Source organism: Plectropomus leopardus, chromosome 5 (genome assembly GCF_026936395.1).
Source record: "Plectropomus leopardus strain MGB_pleo_1.0 chromosome 5, ASM2693639v1, whole genome shotgun sequence".
Taxonomy (NCBI): Eukaryota; Metazoa; Chordata; class Actinopteri; order Perciformes; family Serranidae; genus Plectropomus; species Plectropomus leopardus.
In genome coordinates, this window is record NC_142180.1 from 6,085,179 (window position 1) to 6,106,293 (window position 21,115).

General features: G+C 38.8%; 1 protein-coding gene across 1 annotated transcript in view; it reads right to left on the minus strand.

The window, feature by feature from the left end:
- zc3h3 (zinc finger CCCH-type containing 3) overlaps positions 1-20,514 on the minus strand; it is an 84,059-nt gene extending 63,545 nt beyond the window's left edge. Inside the window, exons 1-3 of the mRNA XM_042483625.2 lie at positions 20,394-20,514; positions 16,520-18,011; positions 13,960-14,132 (exon numbers count right to left, since the gene is read on the minus strand). Coding sequence (XP_042339559.2) covers positions 13,960-14,132; positions 16,520-18,011; positions 20,394-20,439 — 1,711 coding nt within the window. The 5' untranslated portion in view covers positions 20,440-20,514. The remainder of the gene's footprint in view (positions 1-13,959; positions 14,133-16,519; positions 18,012-20,393) is intronic.
- Between the last annotated feature and the right edge of the window lie 601 nt (positions 20,515-21,115).

Genomic DNA, 21,115 nt, shown 5'->3' on the forward strand with positions numbered 1-21,115 from the left:
GTGACAGAATGTGACTGTAGATAGAACACCAGGAAGAGGAAAAGTGGACATCCCTGACCCCTTTAAAACACTAATGCCAAAATTTGGTCAAGAAAGCACATGGATCACACGGAACAACATAGAATAGTCAAAATTGGTGAATTGAAAGGAAAACAAATAAATAAATAAATAATAAAAAAATCATATAAAAATCCATTTAGATTACAGGGTTTTAATGCAACAAAATTGAAAAAAAAATGCCAAGAAGGGTGAACACTTTTGCAAGGTACTGTAGAGGAGGTATTGGGTGGTTTGCTATGGTTACCATGCAGAATTTGAAATCAACTGGATTAGCAGGATACAGTGTGAGTAATGCGTGCAATACCCGCCCCTTTCACTCACTTAGAGCGAGATTTTAAGAATGCTTCTTTCCATAATCAAAAACTAAAGTAAAAGAGACCCAAAATCTGAAAAAACCTCATCTGCCTTATCAGAGCTGTGAGTTTCGATAAGCCTTGACTGACAGTTGCAACAGATGCCAACAACCTCACAGATGTCATTTTTATTCAAATGTTCAACTTTTCAGCGGTGTGGAAATAGATGACATCATTTTTTTAACTGAGTGCTGCCCACTTCAACTTGAAAGTGAGAAAAACAAAGACAAAAACAATACATTTATCAAACTCTCGTGTAAAACAACCAAACTGGCAGAAGATGTGTGTAGTAACCCATTGCTCTCAGTGACAAAAGTCAAACTTAAAGGAGTAATTTAATCCCCTTAAATAACCCTGAATTTTAGATTGAATAAACTAAATCCACAGTTGAACTTTGGCTCTGTGAAGCCGTCACAGAGGTACCAAAGTACCCACATTATAAAGAAGATTGCATTACGTGATTACACTGAACAAAATCAACCTCCTAGAAATCCTCAACACGACCCTGAAGTCATAAACCATCCCCATGTCAACAGCCATGCCCAGTGCCCAAATAACCTTGCCCAGGCCATAATGACCAACCAATGACCAGCCCCCCCACTCCATCAGTCACACAATCCCTGCTCTACCATGTGTCCATGCCCGTGTGTGTGGGACATAATTAACATGCCGAGCGCTCCTTGGACTCTTTGCTCGTCTTCCCACGTAAACGGCAAACCCCCAATGATTATTATGGTAACACGTCAGTGTGTGCAGACATATGGAGGAGAGCTGGGGGAGATAGGGTTACTGTCATAGGGCCGGGGGTACGGCAGGGTGAGGGGCTGGGCAGCTATACCAGCATGTTCTCCAGCTGACAAAAGGTGGAGATTTATGGAGTGGCTCCTAATGGCCTTTTACTTTCCCTGTTACCAGAACACACATGCTTTATGTAACACAGCAAGACCACTAGCACATAAGACTGGGGCGCATGAATTGATACAATTAAAGAAACAGCTCAAGAATAAACAGTTTAGATTTTTCTCCATGACTGTGAACTTGAGTGTATTTTCAACATTGGAGGCTGACTTTAAATTAATGATTTCTACCTTTACTTGTATGGCAATATGGCTTTAAAATAATACTGCAATATTTTTAGGCTATATTATGGCATGTGATCAATACTTTGAAAAATCTCAACTAATGTAGACCACTAAAAATTCGAAATTATTAAATGAGCTACAGTTACAATAGAGTTAAATTAAGTAGAAACTGTCATAATAAAGTTAAATAAATTATGGGTAAAATAAAGTTTATTAATGTATTGCTATGATTCAACTATTCAAAGCAGAACCCAAGGTGCTTTTGTTTTGAACGACTCTGCTAGTCTCGCGCTGGAAGTTTCGTTTTTTTTTCTTTGGATTAAAAGCTACTGATCAACTGTTAGATGTTAGCATTGGAAGAAAGTTCAACTGTTAGCACAGTGCCTTTACATGTGAGGAGTCATTCACTGCAAGATGGAAACAGCTCTTTAGTTCATATATTACAAAGATTTGAAAATTGCATTGGTGCTTAATGGTCACAAAATTTGATACAAAAACACACGCCTCATCTGCTCACACTGCTGCCATTATACCTCGTTAAGTGGGTCTGTTACTGCAGCGTTGTTAAATGTAAGAATTTATTCACTGTAAACAGAAAAGAAAGTAACAGCTCTCCAATTCATATAATAAGAGACTAGTATTTGCAAGTCACAGCGGTGCTCCGTGGTAGCAAAATTTGTCTAAATAGTCACAGTCTGGAACTCCGCAAAAGCCCCACTTGTGTGTGTTTGTCTGTTTCAGTTTTTTGACCTGAAAAGGTCAAAAAACTGAAACAGGTTCTCAGGTACACTGGTTCTCAGGCACAAAAAAATTGCAGGTTCTCCTTGACCTGAGATGTAAATTGTGATGACATCAATGTCATATTCTGAAGTCAAATGAGACCCTGTCAGAGAAAAAGGGGGTGCAGTAGTCTTACTAATAGTTGGCCCATGCTTGTTTTTTGGGTAAAAACAAATATCTGTACCAGCAGAACAAAAGTTAACAGGTAATCAGTGTATTTGGCGATTTTCCTTCTACTATTTACTTCTGTTGTGGTTTGTGCTACAAAAGCATCCTTTTTTATGATGTTCTGCTCAAAACTAGTGGAAACACGTGTTCTTACACTTGATAGCACCAAGTTTTCAAGAATCATGAACAGAACTGGTTCAAGAACTAAAGCTAAGTTGATGAATAAAGTGTATGTGAGAGGCAGAGAGCAATAAGAGCAAGAGAACCACAACACCATAGAGAATCTCATGATGGTGTCTTCATAAAAAAACACAAATTGACAATTTACAGTCAGCGTTCATAGTCAATAGTCAGTATATATCGCATGTGGAACAAGCTGCAATACATCAAGTGTATTGGATATATCACCCATCCCTACTTGAACTGAAGACAACGTCATGACAAATTGGGCATGTCTGTTTAAATCTTGGAAAGCTCAATTTACGCTTCCCACAGCCTGGAAAAATCATGGAATTATAAAAATTATTAAAAGTTTTGTAAATTTTCTGTTGCTGTCATTGTTACATTCATTTTTTTCTATTGATTGCTATGTGTGAGTTGTTCTATGTGTAAATTGGCTACTCTGTGTGACTTTTATTCGCCCCTGGAGTATGAATAAAGTGATCTGAATTGAACTGAACTGAAATAAATTGCTCTAATATGTGTCGATATGGGATGTTTCGATGACCTCAAGTACATTTGTCCATTTTCCATTGTCAGCAATATGAAATTATGTGTGATTGGAGTTTTAACCTGATATGTTTGAAAAAATGCTGGGTAAATAGGACAAGGGAACAAAAAATGATTATTACACCACCTTGGTAAAGTGGACAAGAATTCATTCTGAGGGATTTTGAGGTATTGAGCTTCATAGTTTTAAGAGCAATGATATGATGATATGAACCGTTTTGTATTCCAAATAAAAAGTACAAAAATGCATATAACTTAAAAATACAACTCACATAATGCTAAGTTGTCAAAGAATCTACGAATAACTCAATTCTGACAAAAATGTCAGATAGACCCTTTTAATCATAATGTGACAATAAGTCCTTGAGATGTCATGGGAAAGTTTTGTCCATTAAAATGTGTGGGAACCCTGTAGATTATAGTCAGGATTCATATGACTACAGCTGAAAACAGCAACACCCTGTACCCTCGCCAAGCCATTTACCAATAAATGACACCTACATTGCCTGCCATGTGTTCTCAAATAATTAGTAAGGCTGTGCCTGCATCCTGTTAGGTTTCTGATTTATTCAGACAAGCCTGGCACATGGGCCACTCCTCTGGATACCAAGAAAACATTTACCTCCTTAACTGGGAAGGAGTCACAGTCATTGCGAGCTCAAGTTTCTGGACTCAATAGTATTGATGACACATTTCAACACATGCCGCTCCCCCTCCCCCCATAGATATGGAGGATAAAAACACCCTCACAGCATGGCAAATGGCACTCTGAGCTCATCTTGGAGTTCAGTCAAAAAAACACTGAACTCTGCTGGAACTATAGAGCCATAAACCAACATTTCTTAAGTAAAATATGTCAAACCTGTTGAGCAATTTGAAGTGTTTTCAACAGAAGTTATCCTTTGACCACTGAGTTTACTACTCTGTGTATGTTCTCAAGGCCAGAGATGTCCATCTGCATGTTGATCTCCAATGAGTCAGAACTTTAATTATGGCCAGTTGACAGTTTGATGAGAGTCTGTGGAGGAAGGAGGGGTCTTAGAATACAGATGGGTAGGAGTCCCTCATGTGGGCATACTGTAGGTACAGGGGTCTGATCGCTGGCCTGTGCAGCTCCCTGGGTCCTGGGAGGTTAATCAGAATGCCAAATGTCACTGTGCACCGCTGCGGAGAGCTATACTGAGCCTGTCCTGCACAAGACACCATCTAACATGAGAAACTGAATCATTCCCGCAACCGAATAACCATACTGTTTATAGCAGGCACAAAGATAAATGCATGCAAAAGGTTGTAGCTGCTTTTTTGGTCTGCATGCTAAAACATACACGGAGTGACAAACGGCTCTCCTTCTCTTGTGCAGTGGCAACAGCAGCCTAAAGCACTGTGGCAACACAACAATCCTGGATGTTTGATTTTTGCATGTGTGTGGGCGCACATGTCTTGCACAGCATGTGTGTGTGTGTTTGTGTGTGTGAGAGAGAGAGACAAATGGTGACCAATATAAGGAGAAAGGAAGAGAAAGGAAGAGAGAGAAAGCCACAGACAGAGAGACAGACAGAAAGAGGACAGAGGTCCACCTGTTTGACACAGAGAGCCTGAGAAAGTGCAAAGGAATGAGCAGAATGCCAGTGTGTGTGTGCATTAGGTTAAGGTCTACCCGGTGTAAATGTGTGTGTGTCATCCAACTGATAATACTATGGGAAGACTGGAGAATGGCATTCAGAGAACGGTATGTAAAAAAGCAGCTGATGGGGGGAATCATACACACCAACACATACGAACACACACACACACACACACACACACACACACACACACACACACACACACACACACAAACAAACTAATAAAAATCATTTGACCAATAAAAAGTTCTGAGAAAGATCAGCACAAATATATATTAGACGTAGAGTGGCACCTCCAGTATGTGCATAGCAACACCTGCTGTGTGCTGTGATGTCCAAACAAACAGTGAGTTAATGTCCTCTATAAGCTAAGCTGCATGGGGGGGTCGGGTGAGAGGAGAGCGCAGGACAAGTGGCTGCGGTGTGAAGGAAAAGTGGGAGAAACTGGAGCAAGTGTGAACCAGAGAGTGATGCAAAGAAACAAACAAAAATAAACAAACGTGTGCCGTGCCAAGATGAAGTCAAAAAAGGACAGACTGGGCTTTACAGTGCAGTCCAAAATAAAGTGGCAGTGATATTTTTAGTGTTTTTGTGTTTTCATATATACCAAGGATAACCTACTGATAATCAGTTTAGCAGTGTTGTAAATCAAGACTATGAGAGGACCCACACAAGACAAAGAGAGCATCAAGAAAGAATACAACTGTAGTGTAGAAAAAGAAGAGTTCAGTGTACACAAATTGGTCTGCAGACAGAGCTCAAAAAGAGTTTCCACTCTGTACAGGTCCAGCAGGAAAATTAAAGTCACTTTTTAGCTCTTAATTAAAATTATCTGACATCTAAAAGGCTTATAATTGAAAGGCTGTTGTAAAGCATAACTCCCCATCATGTTTTATGATGCAATACTCCTGATTGATTATTACAGTGGCCCTGAGGATGAAAACTCAACATTTCAGAAGAAACAACCTCATTTCACACCACAACACAACATTTTACAAAACAAAATGACATTTCACAAAACACAACCACATTACAAAAAAGTGTGAAATGTCATTTTGTTTTGTGAAATGTTGTTTTGTTTTGTTGATTTGTGGTTATATTTTGTGAAATGTCATTTTGTCTTCTGAAATGTCATGTTTAATGAAATGTTGTTTTCCAAAATGTTTTTTGTGAAATGTGCTTTTTGCTTTATTTGATGTTTTATTTTGAAATGTAGTTGTGTCGTTTTGTTCTGTTTTCTGAAATGTCATTCTGTTTTGTGACTTGTGGTTGTGTTCTCTGAAATATCATTTTGCTTTGTGAAATGTTGTGTTTTTTACCTTCGGGGTCACCATAGATTTTTTAAATATCTGGATCCAATAAAACAAGTCAAGGGTCTGCCTAAACTACATCTGAGCCAGCATTACATGGAGTAAATGGCCAGATGGCAATTTCTGTTACGAAGAATATGTTCCTTCTGCTGCAATCAACTGACAAACATTTCAGAGCAGCCCTATTTGAGTGTTACTGTTGCATTTTTTTTCAATAAACAAAAGTCGATAGTGAAATTTTAGCCCAACATATATGGGATGCATCCCGATGCAATTTGTTATTTGACACACATCAATTAGTGTGTCAACCTCCCCAAATTGAAAATGAGATGGTTTTCTGAGGAGTTGGTGTGCAGTAGTGGCACATCCTGATGAAGGAATTTGTAACAACCTAAAATGATAAACCTCAAGTCACCTGTGTGGGTTTGCACTAAAAGCCTTGGATGCAATTGTTTTGACGAATGTGAGATGCTGCAGGTGTGTGTTTCTCCGTGGTGTAACACAACACTGCTGGCGTTTTAATTTCTTTAGAGGAGCTGCAATCAGCAAGTAACTTAAAAATGGAAGTCTGCTTTAAAGCTGGCAAATACACATTTTCTTTAAGTGCAAGTTTCTGCTGGTATCTTAAAATGATGTTGAAAAAACATTCTGCTTGTACCTCTGCAAAAAAAAAAGGTTTCTCAGCTCTTCAAAGCACAGTTAAGCCCCTTGTTTGTCAATGCCATCTGTGTTTGCATGTACATACAGTGTTGTGGACATGCATATCAGTGGAGAGTGTGGAAAATGTTAGAGAGAGCAGGACCCCGATGCAGTGCAGAACATATGATTTATAGGTGAAATAAATGGGATCACTGTAGGCACGGTAACAGGATCCCTGAAGGATGAGGGGGGATTCTTATGTAGTGGTAATGGGCTCCATGATACCAGTGGGGTGTGTTGGGGGGGCAGCATGTTGGTAAGCTGATGCTGAGAGCAAAGGTGGCAGCAAGAGAGCCACTCCTACTACAACACAGAAACAATCTGACCCCTGTGTGTGTGCGTGCGTGCGTGCGTGCATGCGTGCGTGTATTTTATGATTTACATAAACAGGGCTGGGGACTAGCTGAGCAGTAAAACTTGAGTAGCCAGTGGATGCATCCATATCTAAATACTAAGAGTAACAAGAGAGAGTTGGACTGCAGTGGCACTGAAAACAGCCTTACATAAAAACCTAAATAAGTCTGAACTGGTGATGTTGTGTTGCTGCAAGTACCCGAGAGAAGCACAACAATACAACACAATAGTCCCACTGAGTGAGGTTTAAGATGCCTGAGACACCAAACCAGAGACAGGATTTCACAACTCTTGCAAGTTATTACAGCAACAATCGTTTCATTCTTTGTCTTTACCGGTGTAATGTAAATACTTAATTACATCATTCATTTTGCAAACTAATATGCTAGGAAAGTGCACCTGCACATACATTATTTGCCGTTTATTAACTACAGCTACCGTCAACTACGGGTCAGAAGGCACAACTGCACCTATTTTCAAGGACATTTAAATATATAACAGACTTAACAGAGTGTCAGAAACTGAATTTAAAGAGCACCAGTAGCAACACCTTTACAGATTACTACAACAGGGAAGTTGGTTGGTCAGTTGGTTTAACTGTGTTTACATAAATGATTCAAAACACAGCTGACAGACTACTGACTAGGACAAGCCATTGGTCCCACACAACACCTGTTCTTGCATCCCTCCATTGGCTTCCTATCAAATTCAGAATAGACTACAAGATCCTGTTGACTGGTGAGCAACAAGGCACTGCATGGCCTCACCCCCACTCTGATCCTCAAATCTTGGCCTCTTCTCCATCCCTGCTCCAACCGCAAAACAAAAGGTGATCTTGCATTTGCTGTTTTCTCAATCTCAATCAATCTTCCCCAGTCAGTCAGATTTGCTGAGTCCTCAGACTGATTCAAGCGTCTACTAAAAACCCACCTATGGTTTTCTTTGTTTGTTTTGGTCTTGTCTGTCCATCATTGTACTGTGTTCCATATTGTAATTTATTAAAGCTCCATTAATTCATTTTTGACTTACTCATTTTAAGTGCGTGTACATGTGTTGTTAAAGTGCTTTGTAACTACGTTTTAAAAAGTGCTATATAAATAAAGCTTTACTTACTTACAAGTTTACAGTTTAGAGAGGTTTTAAACAAAACCCATTAGTTACCAATACAAACTGAAATGCGCCAAAAGTGACTTTATAAGTGAAACTAAAATGTTGGTTAAAGCTGTACTTTGTAATTTTTATAAAAATGACTTTTATCATTTTTGCTGAAACTGTAACTTTATTCATACAGCACTATATGAGACAGATAATCACTGAGCAAAATCATACTCCTCTGCCTACTCTAATGCCTTGTAGCATTGATAACGGCCTAACTGCGCATGAACAAAAACAGCCAATCAGAGCCGAGGATTCTCTAAAAGAGATGTCAATCATGTCAGTCACTGCTGGTAAACTTCAGTTGAACTGTCAAGGCTGCACTCATCAAATATGAATCAAGCTTCTGAAGCTTCTGTCACAGCATGGCCTATTTCGTACCTCAAGTGTTTTGAGAAACATATTATAGTGTACAGTTTAGCTGTAAAATGAGAATGTTTGCTGGACCCAGTGGGCAGTGCTTGGTGCTCAGGTCGATTATTTCCAACATGGCAGTCTGGTCACTTTCTCATTCAATGTAAGGCATCCTGCATCGCCTTCATTACTCTGAAGCCGAACTCCCTTAAATGTTCCTAGATGTCGATTCCACTGCAAACTCTCACCTACCCCCCTGGCACACTCATTCAGGCTCTGTCCTAATCTTGGAGCTCAATTTTCAAAACACTGTCAGATATTTTTAAAATGACAATTCACCCAGATCCCTTGATAGCGTTTTTTCTCTTTTTTTTCCGTAGAAGGGTAGGAACATAAAAATCTGTCAGGAACCAAACTCAAGATGAAGAAATATGTTACTTAATTAGAATGAAGATTGATCCTTCACCATTGGAAGAACCCTCACCTACCGAGCTGGACTCAGTGGCTAATGGAGGTGATGCAGCATCTCAAACTTGAGGGACTGAGACTTATATTAACACTTTAAAATTCGTTTAAAATAACGTGGAAAAAATGCTGCAATAACATAATTTTATGAAGAATCAACTATGGTCATAATTATGGTAAATTCCTTTTAAACAATGAAAAAAGTTTTTGGACCAATTTAATTTTTACTATTAATCAACTTAAAAATGTGTTCATATTTTATGCTAACAGTACATAAGTACTTAACTACTGTATTTATGAACACACATTTGGTGTTAATTACTTATAAAAATAAAGTTGTTACAACATTTTTTTCCACATTATTTAAGATGACTTGTAAAGTGTTAAATGGCTCTTCTGATAAATTTGTGAGAATCTGACATCCTTTCATGGAATACATTTTAACTAAACTAACCTATTGGATAGAACTCCAAATGACCTAAGTCACATTTATATGCCTTCTTGCATCTTTCTGTCGCCAATCACAATGGGATTAGCCCTAGATGGGCCTTTATTTTGTGCAACTGCATCTTATGTGTTGGAGTGTCTGTATATATGTTCATGTACGCATGTGCACAAAAACATGTGAATGTGTTCATTTTATTTTACTGCTTTCCTTTTGCTATGCTGTGTGGCAGTTTATATGTTTCCAAAAATAAAGAATAAAAAATGTGTTTTTCAAAAAATTAATAATTGTGAGATGATTTTGCTACATTTGCTCTTTAAATCTTATTCTTCCTAAAGTGATTTATGAATTCAGATGAACTCTCCTGACATTACAGCTCAGACCTTGAATAAGATTATAAAGAAAACGCCTGCAGTCTGCAAAGTGATGTGCAGTACTTGGGCTTAGAAAAGTCACAAGGCATATTAGCGGAGCGGTGGAGACAGCTACGGAGAGGAAAAAGACTGAGCGAGACTGGATGAGAGATGGTGAGGGAGGAAGGAAACCGGAGTGAGATAGAGACCTAAAACTCTCCAGAAGCCTGTCACATGGGGCCCAAAGCCGCACGCCTCAGCACTCTTCCTCCCTGTGTTCTGTCCGCTCTTGACATTTATCTGCTTTATTAGATTATCTGGGCTACATGGCTGTCTACGGGCACATGCAAGCACACACGCATAGATATATACATTCACACACACCTCTCGATTCATTACAGCCCTGACTGCTTACTTAGGTTTATGCCCTCTTTAAATTAAACCACAGATAACCGAGCACCTCTGAAAACACACCAGCCGCCCCCCCTAACGTGGAGCAGAGAGGCTAAAGCTGGCCATTGAGGAGGAAATTAAGAAACATTGTTTGCGAGTGTTATTATCATGCATGTGTGAGTGGTCATAAGGTTGGTTTTTAACGGGCTCATCTATAGGGACTCTGCTTCCCATCATTAGTAATTCAATTTGCTCTTTATTAGCAGCTCTTATCGGAGGCACAGACGGCTACGAGCAGCTTTCCTCACTCCATCTTCCTCTGTGCTCACCCCTGCTCCACCTTTCCTGCGTCTCTGATTCCGAATCCCCATGTTTAATTAGAGATGTGTGTGTGTTCCCGCTGGAGGCCATTCAGGGTCTCCACATGACATAAAATACACAGAGAAATGATGAAGAGGAAGAGAAGGATGCAGGAGGTGTGAGAAAGGACACGGAAAGTTAAAAGAATCGGAAAAAGAGAAGCAGACTGATAGATGCAGAGCCATGGGGACAAATAAAGCCTAATGTTAATAGTGATGGTTTTTCTAATGTCTTCTGACTTCATTGAGTATGGGAGATTACACTAAGATGGGCATGAGGCGTGTGGGGTACACGCAGAATGACCGGAGGGGTTGGAGGGGCAAGAGGAGGAGGGACGGGAGAGAGCGGGAGGGGGGGGAGGGTGCACAGCTGTAAAAACAATGATTGCTTTCCATCAGGTTAGGCCTATATTCTACAGTTCGTTAAAACAATCCAATTTGCAAAGGGATAATTATGCATTAGCTCCTTTTTATCTACTGGAGGGAGAGTGGTGCCAGGGCTTGATAGCAGTGGCGCTGCCTGCCTCCACCTCTGCAAATTACCCGCTATCGGCACTTGTTCGCCATCACGGCTGAATTGGGCAATCAATTAACCTCCCCCCTCCTCCTCTCACAGTGTGCCTGTAAGCCACTCTGGTGACAGCCAGCAACACAAAGCCTCTACCACGACAACGTGGATGTGAGCCGCTGCCCTCTACTGGACTGAGCTGTAATAGCTGCTGTCAGAGCCACAGCTGAGGGGCAAATAACCTAAAACTCCCTTTCAACGGCAGCTGCATGATTATAAGCAGGTCTTGAGTATGTAACGTGTTCACAGAGAAAAAATTAAAGAAAACAAAGTATACACTGGAGAAAGACTAGAATTATATGGATGCTACACACACACACAGACACCTCCAACCCAGATTGGTGTCTCCCCTTCTGTTCCTGATTTATGACGGTGAGTAATGAACAGAAAGGTATTTTTGCAGAACATTATGATGTCACAGGAGAGTTGACCTTTTGGATGCAAAATGTCTGAACTTCAGCATTTTATTCTAGAATGAAAGAATGGGATGGGTGGACAACTCGAAAACCAAATGCCTCTGCCCACAGCTATCACTGTCACAGAGGCAAAACATCAAGGCGCAGAGAAGAATGTTTGATATTTGAGTGTGCTGTTGTCCCACAAAGAGAAATGAAATCACTAAAATAAGTTGCAGATGGTAAAAACAGTTCCCAAAATAATTTGGAAAAAAATAACCCTTGAATCTTGAGAAAACCTTGGATATCTCTTCATGAATTACAACTGACAGTGTCATTACAAAATTACAGGTTGAGTGAAGTCTCAGCACCTGTACTTGGTCATCTCCTACTAGCACAAAATGATGAAATGCAGTGATTTCTCCTGAACCTACTGCAACAGCAATGCATTACGACAATTAGTACATGTAGTAGCAAGTACTGTATTCTTTTAGTATGTAGCTTACAGCGGTCTCAGATAGGGTTGCAACAATATGATATTGTCACGGTATGTTATTATTAACACTGCATACAATGACCCTTTAAAGGAGTGAAAACAAAAGTTTGTGGTTAAACAAATGCTCATCATTAATGAAACCTGAAATCTTTTTTTTTTAAATACAAGCATGAATGGAACGTCTAACAGACAGTGGAGGAGTAAAGGAAATGCACATGCGTAGCTGCGTCTCTCCATTTAGTTACATTTTTGTTTTTTTTTAATAAACTTAGATAAAGAAACATACACAGTATGATAGCTATCACTTTTTATCTGAAACCCTCATTTGAGAACACTGGAGCACAGGTTGTGCACAACAAGTGCTGAAGGGAGACATATTATTGAGGAGAAAGTGGGTATACTGTCCTGTTTAATCCAGTGGCTTTTTGGCTAAAAGGAGGGTATAACTGTAAACAGTCAGAAAACGAGGTGGATAAATACTGTATATATGCATATACCCTTCACAACACCACTGGAGACACATTGCTAAAATAGAGAGAAAGTTAAGAAAACAACTAGCAAACAACTAAGAGGTAAAACTAAAGTGGGAATTCACAGCATATCTCTAATGTTTAAGGTGCTGCAAGTAAAACCACTGTCAGATGAAAGTATTGCTCGGAAGACTCTTTGTTTGACCCAAAGATCTCTCTGGTGATGCGTCTATCATTAACAGCATGTTTGAAATCTCCTGAATAAAAAACACAGTGAGACATGGTGATGTTGCAGAAATGAAATTTAAAATAAATCTAATAAAAAATGCAACAAATGATGCTGATGATCCTGGCAACTGGAAGAGGCTAAATAAAGGCCAATCCCCCAGGTAGTAAGAATGTGCTTGCTGAGAGTGTTTTTAATGTGTAAGAACGCCAATGCCCATCAGTGAGTCTGCGTTTTCTTTGGTGTTTAAGAGCTATATGCTAAATCACGCACAGATTTTTTTTTAAAAAGTACCACAACAAAGCACGTCACCTCCTTAGAGAATACAATAACTGAAGACAACACTTTGTTTAGATTTGTCATATTTTTGTGGGAAATGTAGTGGACATAGTGGATGTGTGGAAAGTTCCAATGGCTGCACACAAAACACAAGACGAAGCACTTGATTAATTCATAGCAAAAAAAATTCAGATCATACCTGCCAGTTTTGTAGAATAACCATTGCAGTTAAATGGAAAAGAAAATTACTAATGACTAGACTAATTGCAATCAATTTGGTCCCAGTTTCATGAAAATGTCTGCAGATCCTGCAGGACTTGAGAACTGCACAGGGAAAATAAGAGTTTTTTGAGCGCTTGATGGACAGTTGATGAGTAATTGGCTGAAACAAGTTGTCATAGCACCACCTAGTGGCTGCAGAATGTAACTCTTAGCTGAGGAGTGGGTAAGAATTTGGATCCATGGACCCATCTAGAAAGTTTAACTGCTGTGGGTCTTACTGTATGGCTGCTGATAGTCACATGCTTAAAAATAAGAGAGGAGAAGGAATATTACAAAAACAAATCAATAATAACTATATGGTCCCAGCATTTATACTATAAGAGCACAGACCACACAATTTTACCACAACCAGACAGACTGGATATGCTCCCTCTTAGCCATGTAATGTTATTTTCCATGGATGAGCATTTGGTTGACAGCTCATTACAGGAATACTGTGTAGAATAATAGAGCAAACACTCAACAACACAATAGTCTGAAGTGTGTGTGTGTGTGTGTGTGTGTGTGTGTGTGTGTGTGTGTGTGGTGTGGTGTGTGTGTGTGTGTGTGCGCTTCTTACTTGTTCTTGATAAGGTGGGGGAGAGTCGTCTCAACTTGTGTCTACCAAAAGACACAAGCTCCCTGGAGGGTGTCCTTCTGACTCCTATGGGAGACCTGGTCAAGGTGTGCAACCGGCCCCGCGGGGAGAACTTTACTGCTGATGGGCTGGCCCCCTTCTCTGATACACCTCCGCTGTGGTCACAAGACAGAAACCAGAGGAGAAGAATGTTATCAATAATACACTGAAGACGACCATTCAGGAAATTATATTTAGAAAAATCGATTAACTCAAGCATAGGGTTCCTTCAGCTGAAGGCAAGTAATATCTAAGACTTTTTTATTGTCACTCAGAGTAAGGTTTAAGACCAGATTTCAAGTAACTAAAATTTAACAGGATTTCCGCAAATCCTTATTGTCTTAAAAGGCAATGAATTCATTTATATAAAAATAAGGCCTTAATTGTTAGTATATTGGCTTAAATGAATCTTTAAAAAGTCTTAAAATGCTCCGACATGGGAAGTCTCATGATTTTTTTCTGACACTGAATTGTAAATCTCAAAATAATTGGCAACATCTATTTTTTAAAATAATATAATAAATTTCTTTTCTTAAACTCGTCATGATGGGAACTCAGGCAGTGTCATCTCACATGCGGATTGAGAAACACAGTCATCCAGAAATAAGGCCCAAAACGCCATATATTTCACACTTTTGTTGGTAACCCCTAATTGAATTGTTTATAATATAATATATTCATTGTCTTCCATGTGTTTTACCTAAAAAAGGGGTTGTTTTTTCAAAATTTGATGTAGATAATCTAACTTTTTCCCTGGAAAAAAAATCATGTTTATGATACAACAAACATTTGGGCAAAATAATGGTTATCAAAAAAAATTGGTCTCAAAATTAATGCAAAGTGGCATTAAAAAAAGTCTGAAAAAGTCTTAAATCTACCTAGCCTAAATCTGCAAGAACCCTGATTGAAGGACAGTCTTATTTACCAAAATGTTTCTTGTAACATAAAACATAATTTTTTTGTGAAAAAGTAAGATTATCTACATCAAATGCTGAAAAAAAGCCAATCCTTTTTAGAGTCAAACACATGGAAGACAATAAACATATTTTTGTATTATATATCATTACATAAACCTCTGAAATCAGCTAAGTGAAAGTTTTCTTTTTAAAACATGGGAGAAAAGATAATAAGCAACTAAGCAAGAAATGTCCCGCAAAAAGAGAAAAAAAATAAAGTAAAAGTTGAAAAGCAAATGACCTGAAAATTAGCTGGGGGGATTATTTTATATTTACTTAATTTTTAAGACTTTATTAGGGCTGGGGCAACGCGTCGACATAATCGTTTACGTGACGTCGCACCCTGAGCCTTTGTTTATTCTAGTGCATTAGTCGCACCGTTTCACACAGCGTGCATAATGAGAGCGTGAGCAGCGCCAGGCGTGTTGTTTCTTGTTTCGGCGCTCGTGTATCAAGTTAGAGTGTGCACACTGCTCGCCCGAGCAGCGCCTGTCAGGCGCGTCTGAGCTGCGTGTCAGCTGCAGCACATCTAGAGAAACAGTGGCTCGCCGTTTTTTTATGTGTGATGCTCTCGTTTGTTGACTCTTTACCACTTTATACTGCAGTTCAAAGTCTCTCTTTGTCACAGAGATGAGGAAATACAAAGATGTTTGCTTCACCTCAAATTCCTTGCTTCCCTTTCAAAACAAAAGTTATCTATCTGTGTCTCTGTGGCTATTTTGAAACATTTACAGGATGGGGTTGTCAGCTGTGCGGGAGCTTAAATAACTTCATAAATGAGAGGAATATTATAAATATGAAAATACAGCACTCATATCAGCAGGCAGTGGTATGCCTTAAGGCCCAGTTAAGGCTGGACTATTTTGATGCAGAAAGAATGGACTAGTTCTAATTATTTCTGTTAGAGAAAAACTATAGTGTTATTCAAATTTTACTGTAAAGAGGTTTTGTTGGACTGCTAGATTTGAGGTTTGTTACTGTAACAAAGAGTAAGTGTTTTGTTACTCCTCCTAAAAGTGACTTGAATTTTACATTGCTTTTATTTATTTTGCTGTTGGATTGCTAAATGTAGATTGCACTACATTCCTTTTACTTGAGTGGAACAAGCTCTTGCATTAATTTTATTTTGGAGAGACTTTATATCAGTAAATATATATATTTATATTTTATATAACACAGATTCACAGTTAAGACTGGCCTATTTTTTGCTGGAGAATAATGCCCTGCAGTGTATGAGTTTTAAAATGTAATTTTCAGTCCATTGTTTGTTATATTAATCAAGTAATAAAAAAATAATAGTTAGACCAATAAAAAAAATCAATAGATTAATCGATTAATCTAAAAATAATAGATAGATTAATCCATAAAAAAATAATTGTTAGGTGCAGCCCTACTTTTTATGGATCCGCGGGAACCCTGAGGTATTCTGCCACATTTGCAACTACTCTCTGGCAAATGACATTAAAAAATGTAAAAGAGAAGGACTCAGAGTAGCAATAAATTTGGAGCAAAGTAAAGCAGATCACAAAGATATTTCTGTTACTTACCTACTAGCAGATTTCCTGATGATTTTCATCCTGCTGCGGAGCTTGAACCCACCAGGAGAGGAGGATGGTGACAGGGAGGTACGTTGGGCTACAGATGGGGAAAGAACAAACCCTCCTTTCACTCCTTTGTTGTTTTTTTCTGACGTCCAGTGGAAGGCAGATCTACGACGGGACACTGCCCCGCCTCCTGTCACTGCCACAGAGGTACTCTGGCCTCCAGCCTTCCATCGGTATCGGCTACTCAGTGAGGAGTTGCTAGAGGAACCTGCAATTCCCTTTTTTATCTTTGCAGAGGGAGTGGAGGCTGCTCTGCTCTGTTTCTTAGTGGCCTCTCCTTTCTCCAGAGCTCTCTGGGGATGAGTCAGGGCTTTGGGCGATGGTGATTTTCGAGGTATTTTAGCTTGGTCTCCAGCAGAGGACGACACCCATTTGTACTTGGAGGTCTTGGGGGCTACAATGACCGTACTCAGCTTTCGAGGTAACTTCTTGGCAGGGGTTCGCTTGCTGCTTGAGAATGAGGGGGAGCTTCCACTCGCTGCTCCAGCTTTTGAGACAGATGTTGGGGCAGCAATCACAGCTTTGCCTGGGGAGGAGGTAATTAAGCTAGTTTGTTTAGGCTCCACTCCTCTGATGTTCTGGCTTTTAACCCATGTGAACTTAGATTTTTTCAAAAAAGATGCTTGGCCCTGGCTGGTGTGAGAGGTGGTGTTAACAGAAGGTTGTTTTGGCACTTTCAACAGAGCAGGAAGAGGTGGTGCAGTACTACCAGTGGTGGGAATTGCCGGAGTTGTCGTACTTAGAGTCCGTTTAGCATCAGAGCTGGTTTTGCTTGTCAGTGAAGGTTTGATCTGTGGTTGAGGACTGCTCTGCAAACTGGATGTGGCTTTGGCCTTAACTGAAGATGGCACTTCCTGAGAGCCACCGACGTTCTTTTCGGGCTGGACTGCAGGCTTGCTTTCAGTCCTCTGCAGAAATTCTTGAGCCTGTCTGTGAGATGTTGGCACACTTGTGCCTGTTGAGCTTGAATCTTCTTTTCCACCTTCATCCTGAGACACAGCTGTTTTTCTGAGAGTATCTTTGTTTTGTTTCTGTTTCGCTGCACTTCCTGTGATGCTGCTTCTATGTCCCTCTCTCTTCTGTTGAGGGCTCCCTGATGATATAGTGGCAGTGTTGACTCTTTGACTCTCCTCTCCTCTGCTGAGGCTGGGCAGTGAGCTGCTCTGAGATACACTGTGGGACTGATGAACAGAGGAGGAGGTAGAAGCTGAGGGATGTCGTACAGAGGACTGGTGGTCCTTGTTGCTCAATGAGTACATTTTCCTCCAACTTCCATGACTCTGAGGAGCATACAGTCTCCCTCTGGAGCTATGAGGATGGACGACAGATGTGCTGTGACCTCTGCCTCTGGCTGATGTTGGAGCTTCTGGATGCCTCGGCTCATCTCTTGGGAATGGGGTGTCACCATGGACGCTCTTGTGTTTATTGATTAGATCTGGAAATTTGGAAATAGGAGTTGTTTAGTTGTTAAATCACATTCAAAGTCATAAAACATATATTAAAAAAAACGAAACAAAAAAAAAAACAGAAACCATGTACAAGAGTCACAACAAAACATAGTTCTCATTTTCCTTTTGTGGCATATAAATAGTGTTATTTTAGTCAGGAGGTTAAAGGAAAGGAGTTTTGGTGCTCAAAACACAAAAAATACAATAAAACACAGTGTCCGTGTTACTCTCGTTAAGAATCTCAACATGCTGTCAACAGTTTTCAATTGGTCAATTGGGACTAGAGATAAGTTTTAAATTAATTAGATTATTAGTGTGTTATTAATCCAGCACATCCTGATGATTCCATACAGAACACAAGGACTTACTGAAAAGGTTGACAAGATTTCATATAATAATAATAATAACAATAACTTTATTATATGCCACCTTTAAGAAACAGAGTTTCAAAAGTGCTTTGACAAGTGAAGCGAAAGCAGAAACAGGATACTCTGAGGGCAACATAGCAACGGAGAGCTAACAGTCCTTCCACAATGTAATGCCAGACAAAACTAAAGGATAAAACAAGGACAAAAAATGCAAGAAATAAGACATACTGTCAATATAGATTAACACAAATAAAAAAACATAAAAGCAGTAAAATGACAAAATGATAAATGGAATGAAATAAATAAAAAGACGGCATCACATAAAATCAGCTCTATAAAGATGGGTTTTAAAAGGTGATTTAAAAGAGGTAGGGATGCACAATATTAATCCTATTCCTATTATTCTCCATTCAATCTATATTTTTTGATCCCACAGCCATTAAAGCATAAAAAGATGCAATGTATTATTTCCGGGTGTCATTCTGGGTTTTTACCTTGAAATATGTCATTTTTACTGTTTTCCACCTGATGACATCTTTTTTTTTTACCATACTTGGCATATGGAGAAAATACATGCTATTTCCACTAAATGCACAACCAATGTTGCTGCTAATCATTAACATATCCCAGGCTCCAAAAATCTAATAATAAATAAGAATAAATAAGAATATATAATATATATAAAATAAATAATATTTTTTAAAGCTTGATAACTTGATAACGCCATAACCTCTACATACTAGAGAGATGAAAGGAACCCACTCTGGTGGAAGCAACTATAACTCACAGCAACCTCTACACGGCAATTTTAATTTCTTTCCAACAAGTCAGAGGCGTTATCACCTTTGAGGTGGCACTCGCGGATTTGAGACCCTTTTGTCCATGAGAAAATTTGCTTTTAAAACAAAACGTTGTTTTTTGGCTTGTATATTTATTACTTTTAGTATTAATTATTCACTGGCTGTCGTCTGTAAACACAACAGCTCCTCTGGGGCATTAAAGCCATACTCTACTGTCCTCTATATCAATGGGAGACCTTGGAGAGATATGTGACATTGTTCATCTCCCCAGACATCCAGGCTCTTGTAGGATCTATGCTACTAAGCACTGAAGCAGTTCTGGTGGATTCTGATTTAACGGCGTTGCATTTTGCTTTGCACTTACACTCTACTGCTCCTCTTTAAAATGTTGGATTTTCCTTATATTTATTTTCATACACTCTAGTTTTTTGTTTTATTTCTATTAATATTATCTCAGTGGTTGTATTTTCTTCTTATGTTATGCATTCTGAGTATTCTATTTTATCCTTATTTTTTTATCTTACTTGTACTAGTATTATCAGTTGGGTTTTATCCACGTGGAGGTGCATTTTATGTATTAAATTCTGATCTTAGCTTATATTTTACGTGGTTTTGATATGAAGCACTTGGGGCATGCAATTTCTTGGTTGTAAAGTACGTTGGACTACATTTCTTGTATGAAAGGTGCTAAATACATAACGTTTATTATTATTATTATTATTGTAGTGGACCAACACCTTACACTTTGTGTTTTTTTATGTCACACACCAGTGCTGTACCCATGATACCAGACCACGCGTTATAAGACAGTAAGTTTTCGGTGACGCTAACTTAATTTGTTAGCTAAAACGACCATTTCCCGTTACCATTTGCAGTTTAAGAATGAGCTAAGCTAACCAGTCGACGGTAAAACCAGCGAACTAGTTGTTTACGTCCAATCAAATTTTAATAAAGAATAAATTAGCTAGCTAACACCTCGTATCGTATATGCAGTATGTAAAGGTAATTAAATAAAGGCAGCAGACACCTGTGGGCAGAGTGAGCAGGAGACAAAGCTAACGGTTAACGTCCGTTTTTAAAATAAAAGGCGGGCCTCGCGTGCACATTACAACTCTGAAATTATATAGCTCAACAATGCAAAACGGTCTTCTAAACTGCTTTTTACCACACAAACTGTTAACGTTAAAGAAAGAAAATTTACTTTGAAGAAGTTCAATTTGCCTCTTCAGTGCTTCTCTCTCCTCCATGTTTACAACCGACTCGTGTCGACATCATACTGCGGCGAGAACAGGCCCTTGCTGATGATGTATTTTATAACGTCCAATCACAGAGCTTGGTCTGCGATTAGTGAAACGGCATTTGTAGGAAGGCAGTACACCCTCAAACTTGTCTCACAGGCTAGGTAGTGACCTAATTGATATTATATTGATATTTCCGCAACATTTTCTTTGATTTTATATGAAAGGTTGCTTATATAAAATCAAAGCAAATGTTTCTGATGCTGTTCAATATTAATGAGTGACACAAATAAGACATTGTGAAATAAACATTCATCAATAACTCAGTTTAGTAAGTGAGCTTTTTTCATATTTAACCCATGCTTTTTGACAAAAGAAATGGTTTTATAGCAGGTATGACAGGGTACAGTTATTCAAGTTTTCTCTCTTTCTCTTTCTGCCTCTCTTTTTAATTTTTTTTTTATTTCACTCATGTTTTTTGACTAAACAACAGATTTTACAGCAGGTATAAAAGGGTACATTTCTCCAAGTTTTCTTAATTTTAAATGTATTTATTTATTTATATAAATTTAGCACATGCTTTTTGGAAAAAAAAAACAACAACAACTGATTTTCTAGCAGTTATGAAAGGGTAAAGTAATCAAATTTAATATGTTTTTTTTTTGTTTTTTTTTTAAATTTAACT